This window comes from Triticum urartu, chromosome 2 (genome assembly GCF_003073215.2).
Source record: "Triticum urartu cultivar G1812 chromosome 2, Tu2.1, whole genome shotgun sequence".
Lineage (NCBI taxonomy): Eukaryota > Viridiplantae > Streptophyta > Magnoliopsida > Poales > Poaceae > Triticum > Triticum urartu.
This window is the reverse complement of record NC_053023.1, coordinates 553,968,579-553,974,618: the sequence shown is the minus strand read 5'-3', so window position 1 is coordinate 553,974,618 and position 6,040 is coordinate 553,968,579. Positions and strand designations below refer to the sequence as shown.

The 6,040-nt window shown below is 42.9% G+C and overlaps 1 protein-coding gene across 1 annotated transcript; it reads right to left on the bottom strand.

Annotated features, from left to right (window-relative positions):
* Window positions 1-4,813: 4,813 nt before the first annotated feature.
* Window positions 4,814-5,413, bottom strand: LOC125537270 (NAC domain-containing protein 67-like). Its single transcript, XM_048700562.1, has one exon. It carries the CDS (start codon window positions 5,411-5,413, stop codon window positions 4,814-4,816), a length of 600 nt encoding a protein of 199 aa, XP_048556519.1.
* Between the last annotated feature and the right edge of the window lie 627 nt (window positions 5,414-6,040).

The window sequence follows — 6,040 nt, the reverse complement described above, 5'->3', positions numbered from 1 at the left end:
TGGTTCAGGAAGTGTACAATTATTTTCATTAGTCAACATATTATTCAATGGTAATTCAGCTTGATCAACAGTTCTTTCCCTCAAAACACAACGAGCACAACTATCCAGGTAATCTCTGGAAGCATCGGTTAGTCCATTATAAAAGATATCAAGTATTTCATTTTTCTTGAGAGGATGATCAGGCAAAGCATTAATTAATTGGAGAAGCCTCCCCAAGATTGTAGGAGACTCTCTTCTTTAATTTGCACTAAATTATATATTTCCCTTAAAGCAGCTTGTTTCTTATGAGCGGGGAAATATTTAGCAGAGAAGTAATAAATCATATCCTGGGGACTACGCACACAACCAGGATCAAGAGAATTAGACCATGTTTTAGCATCACCCTTTAATGAGAATGGAAACAACTTAAGGATAAAGTAATAGCGAGTTTTCTCATCATGAGTAAACAGGGTGGCTATATCATTTAATTTAGTAAGATGTGCCACAACAGTTTCAGATTCATAGACATAAAAAGGATTAGATTCAACCAAAGTAATTAACTCAGGATCGACAGGGAAATCATAATCCTCATCAGTAATAAAGATAGGAAAAGTAGGAAAAGCAGGGTCATATTTCATTCTAGCATTCAAAGACTTTTCTTTAAGCTTAGCTAATAATTTCTTGAGATTAGATCTATCATTGCAAGCTTAGAAGTCTCTAGCAGTTTCTTCATCCATAACATAACCCTCAGGCACAACAGGAAATTCATATCTAGGGGGAGAATCTTCATCATCACTTTCATCAATATTATCAGTTTCAATAATTTCATTCTCTCTAGCCCTAGCAAGTTGTTCATCAAGAAATTCACCTAGTGGCACAGTATTATCAAGCATAGAAGTAGTTTCATCATAAGTATCATGCAAAGCAGAAGTGGCATCATCAATAACATGCGACCTATCGGAATCAATAGCATGTGTAGGTGTCGCAAGTTTACTCAAAATAGAAGGTGAATCAAGTGCAGAGCTAGATGGCAGTTCCTTACCTCCCCTCGTAGTTGAGGGAAAAATCTAGGTTCTTTGATCTTTCAAGTTCTTCATAGTGACCACCAGATATAAATCCCAAGTGACTCAAAGAATTGCTCCCCAGCAACGGCACCAGAAAATAGTCTTGATAACCCACAAGTATAGGGGATCGCAATAGTTTTCGAGGGTAGAGTATTCAACCCAAATTTATTGATTCAACACAAGGGGAGACAAAGAATATTCTCAAGTATTAGCAGCCGAGTTGTCAATTCAACCACACATGGAAACTTAATATCTGCAACAAAGTGTTTAGTAGCAAAGTAATATGATAATAGTGGTAACGGTAGCAAAAGTAATGTTTTTGGTTTTTATAGTGATTCTAACAGTAGCAATGGAAAAGTAAATAAGCGAAGCACAATATAAGAAAAGCTCTTAGACATTGGATCGGTGATGGAGAATTATGTCAGATGCGATCGATCATGCAATAGTTATAACACAGGGTGGCACAGAACTAGCTCTAGTTATATTCCGAATATAGTCATACGTGCTTATGGAAAGGAACTTGCATGGCATCTTTTGTCCTACCCTCCCGTGGTAGCGGGGTCCTATTGGAAACTAAGGCATATTAAGGCCTCCTTTTAATAGAGTACCGGACCAAAGCATTAACACATAGTGAATACATGAACTCCTCAAACTACGGTCATCACCGGTAATGGTCCCGATTATTGTCACTTCGGGGTTAACGGATCATAACACATAATAGGTGACTATAGACTTGCAAGATAGGATCTAGAACTCACATATATTCATGAAAACATAATAGGTTCAGATCTGAAATCATGGCACTCGGGCCCTAGTGACAAGCATTAAGCATAGCAAAGTCATAGCAGCGCCAATCTCAGAACATAGTGGACACTAGGGATCAAACCTTAACAAAACTAACTCGATTACATGATAAATCTCACCTAACCCATCACCGTCCAGCAAGCCTACGATGGAATTACTCACGCACGGCGGTGAGCATCATGAAATTGGTGATGTAGGAAGGTTGATGATGATGATGGCGATGGATTCCCCTCTCCGGAGCCCCGAATAGACTCCAGATCATCCCTCCCGAGAGAGTTTAGGGCTTGGCGGCGGCTCCGTATCGTAAAACGCGATGAATCCTTCTCTCTGATTTTTTTCTCTTCGAACACGAATATATGGAGTTGGAGTTGAGGTCGGTGGAGTGTTAGGGGGCCCACGAGGCAGGGGGCGCGCCCCCCACCCTCGTGGAGAGGGTGTGGGCCCCCTGACGTGGATTCTTCTTCTAGCATTTTTTATATATTCCAAAAACAATCTCCGTTGATTTTCAGGTCATTCCGAGAACTTTTACTTCTGCACAAAAATAACACCATGGCAATTCTGCTGAAAACAGCGTCAGTCCGGGTTAGTTCCATTCAAATCATGCAAGTTAGAGTCCAAAACAAGGGCAAAAGTATTTGGAAAAGTAGATACGACGGAGACGTATCATATATCTGGCAACCAATTAATTCAGATCAATCGGTACAAATCAATTAACAATCAATCTTTGGCAACCCATTAAATTCATGTAAACTAGTACAAAACAATCAACAACCGATAAATCAACAGCTACACTATATTCGTTCACCGCTCCAGCTCGCTCCCATGGTTCGTCGTGCCTCCCCGCTGCCGAGGACAACGTCGAACTCACGGTAACACCCCTGTAATTAAACTATAGTGATCTCGTCCTAATTATTGCCATGTCATCATGTATTGCAATAGTGAAAACCACTTTTCCCAAATAAAACTCAAATTCGAATTCCAGTTACAAGTCAAAATATTATTTCTTGAGACAGCAAAACAAAAATGTTGGTAATATCCTAAATCATCCCAAAGTAATTGTCATGAAGAAACCAACCATGTTGAAATTCCCAAAATGCCCCTAAAAATATTTAAAGTGGACCAACAACAACTTTTAAGTCAATCAAATATAAACCCAAATATAAATGATTGCAAATGGCCTGAAACTTAGGCTGCTATTTTCTTTACAGGAAAATGAGATTGTTTACCCTTGAGGATTACAATCATGTTGGTGTAGCAAATCAATCTCATCTGGTCCAATCTAAGCCAAACTGTTGTACGCATGTGATGATGCCCTACGTGATGATCTGCTGCTATTAATAGTAATGCTCGGCAAATGAAGTGCTACAAGATATATGAGTCATTGTGAAGCTCTGGACTGAATTGAGTAGCACAAATTTAGTCTTTTTTCTGAACGCAGTACAGATGCAAGCGCTTATATATACGCGCATACACACACCCACAAATTTAGTCTTGTAGATCATCAATATTCCCGTCAGTAGCATTGAAATTTACTAGTGCTCTAGTTCAGTCCAATTTATAGAATGGGAAACAATTCTAAATTTGTATGTGCATTGAACAAAATAAGGGAGTACCAAATTTCACATCTATACATGTTGTCGCACTATGATTTGGTGATTACAACTTTTCTGTGACCAACCCTTGAAAATAATAATCTCTAAACAAGTATATATAAGCAAATAAAATCATAGGTTGCCTGAAGTTTGAAATATTGCAATTCATTATGCAAGGTGAATGTGCTACATAAATACAACAAAGTGAGCAGGTCATTTTTTCCCAATTCATATCATGAGTGCTAATTTCAGATATAACTCAGAAAGGCACTAATTATTTGTTGGTTTAAAACTACTACTCCATGGCAAATGCAATTTCTACAAGATCTGCTTGACCTGGCTAAGCTCCGGGCTCCAGAGACCGGAGAGGCATGGCTAGAAATGGCCTAGTTCAGTTGGCTGACGTCCAACCTATGGGATGGAAGGTCGCGAGTTCGAGTCCTCACGGACACTTATTTTTTTTCCTTCTCGCGTTACCCTAAAGTTGGGCCAACGGCCCAGCCTTCCGACCCAAGTCGGTACGAACGTGATGTTTTTGATGTTATGGGAAGCTACATAGATTAGTACGACCTCGGATAGAGAAAATATAATATGGAAAAGGTGGACGGACCAAAAACAAACGAAATTATGGTGGTAAGAAGCAATACCCCTTTATTAGTAGGTATAGATATGGGTCTTGATTCTTGAGTCTAACATATCAAAGTGCTACCAAAAATAACTCATGCAACCCAGAAGCAATTATTGTAAGCTTGATAACATTCCAGCCAGTAGCATTTATGGAGTAGTTTCCCTTAGCATTAGCCTCTCGCTTCAGTCCAATTCATATATCTTCCAAGAAACGGAGACCGATTAATTCTCAGCCTCACCGAATTTCTACAACATGATTTGGTGCTTACAAATTTTCTAGTATGAACACTAAATGTGCAGAGAAAACTGTAAGTTCTCTAAAAGATATAACACCTCTGAACTGTTCTGATAGATGTTGCAAAGAAGATGGATCACAATTTTTCTACAAACGGTGATTTTTATTGACTCAAATGAAGCATCAACCAAATACAAACACAATGAGCACAATCACAACCTCTACATAGCTAGGGTACACATGGCCACACCAACACGCGCACACAAACATAGCAAAGTCATACAAGACTAAAGCTATGTCTAAGCAATAGAAGAAAACTCCGAAACGATGAAAACAGCGATCGACGAACTACAACAACCAATCTGCCTCAACTAGATCGAGGGCACAATCCAGAACTGAAAACACAAGAGACACACACAACAATGCTGAAGAAATCAACATGCGGTGGCGTAATGCTACTCCTGCAGGGGGAGGAGCACCGCCCCTGGGTCGCCCTAGTTCCCCAGCGTTAACTACCGCATGATCTCATCGAGTTGCGAGTACACGATGTAGCTCTCGAAGCCCTCGTCCTCGCTGGAGCTGCTGTCGGGCGGTGGCGGCGGAGGGATCAGCGGCTTCCTGTAGACCTTGTGGACTATGAAGACGAGGTCTGACGGCATGGGGCCCGGGTGCGCGTGGCAGAAGGCGGCCGCGTTCCCGTTGAGCCGGTACTCCTTCATCCTCCAGCGCGTCTGCGATACTACCTCCCTGTCCCTCCACGAGTAGCGGTACGCGAACCTGCGCCGGAACGCCACTGCCTCCTGGCCGCCCTCGCCGCCGTAGTACGCCTTCTCCTGGCCGTACTGCTCCCAGCACCCGCCCGCGCCCGGCGTCGGGCATGTCTCGCCGGCGGGCTTTGCCACGAAGAAGAAGCCCCATACCTCACCGTAATCCCTCCTATGGTTTTCCGAGAAGGAGAGTGCACGTGGGCGCAAGGACAAGACGTCCACGCCCTCCTCGATGACGCCGGGGAGGAAGAAGCCGCCGAGCCCCGCCCTGGGCATGAGGTAGTGGCCGACGAGCTCACGACCGGTGGGTTGGAACACATAGCCAGCTAGTGCCAAATTAGCCATCGCCGATCGATGCCAAAGTTGTAGCCTAGCTAGTAGGGGCAGGTTCTCTGGGCGACGCGAAATGTTGGGTGGATCAGAGAGTTCGATTATGCCATGGGAGAACTCAGATCCGGGGGCCTGCTGCTCCTCCTCCTTCTGTAGATGGGACGGCATCATAGCAGTTAGTAGGGAAGGTTCCAGAAGCAAGTACAAATGGCACATCAGATAGGGGGTGTCAAATTCGGTCGCGTGTGCTCAATTCAAACAAAATTTGATGGCCCCTTGATGAGGAGTGTCCAATCTGATTGGAAAGGCCTTTTTCAGTGTCGTCTCGGCTTTGATTCACAATGCTGCTTGGCCCAAGCAAACGGAATTGGATTAGAGTCCACAAAATATTTCTAATATAAGATAGCGAGGGTGATCTAGGCTTCGGAACTCCTTAGTATTTCTTGAGTCCCAAATTTTCTAGAGAATTGGAAGTGGCGTGCCTTTGGCTAAATGGAGCTTTTAAGGTTGCTTTCCGAAGCAAGTAGGCGGCAGAAGGGTAAGTTGTTGCAAATACGCATGGCTTTCGGACAGTTGATGAATAGGTGATTTGTGTTTTCGGAAGGAAAAAGCACCTTACACCGGCGACGGCTTACGAGAGGT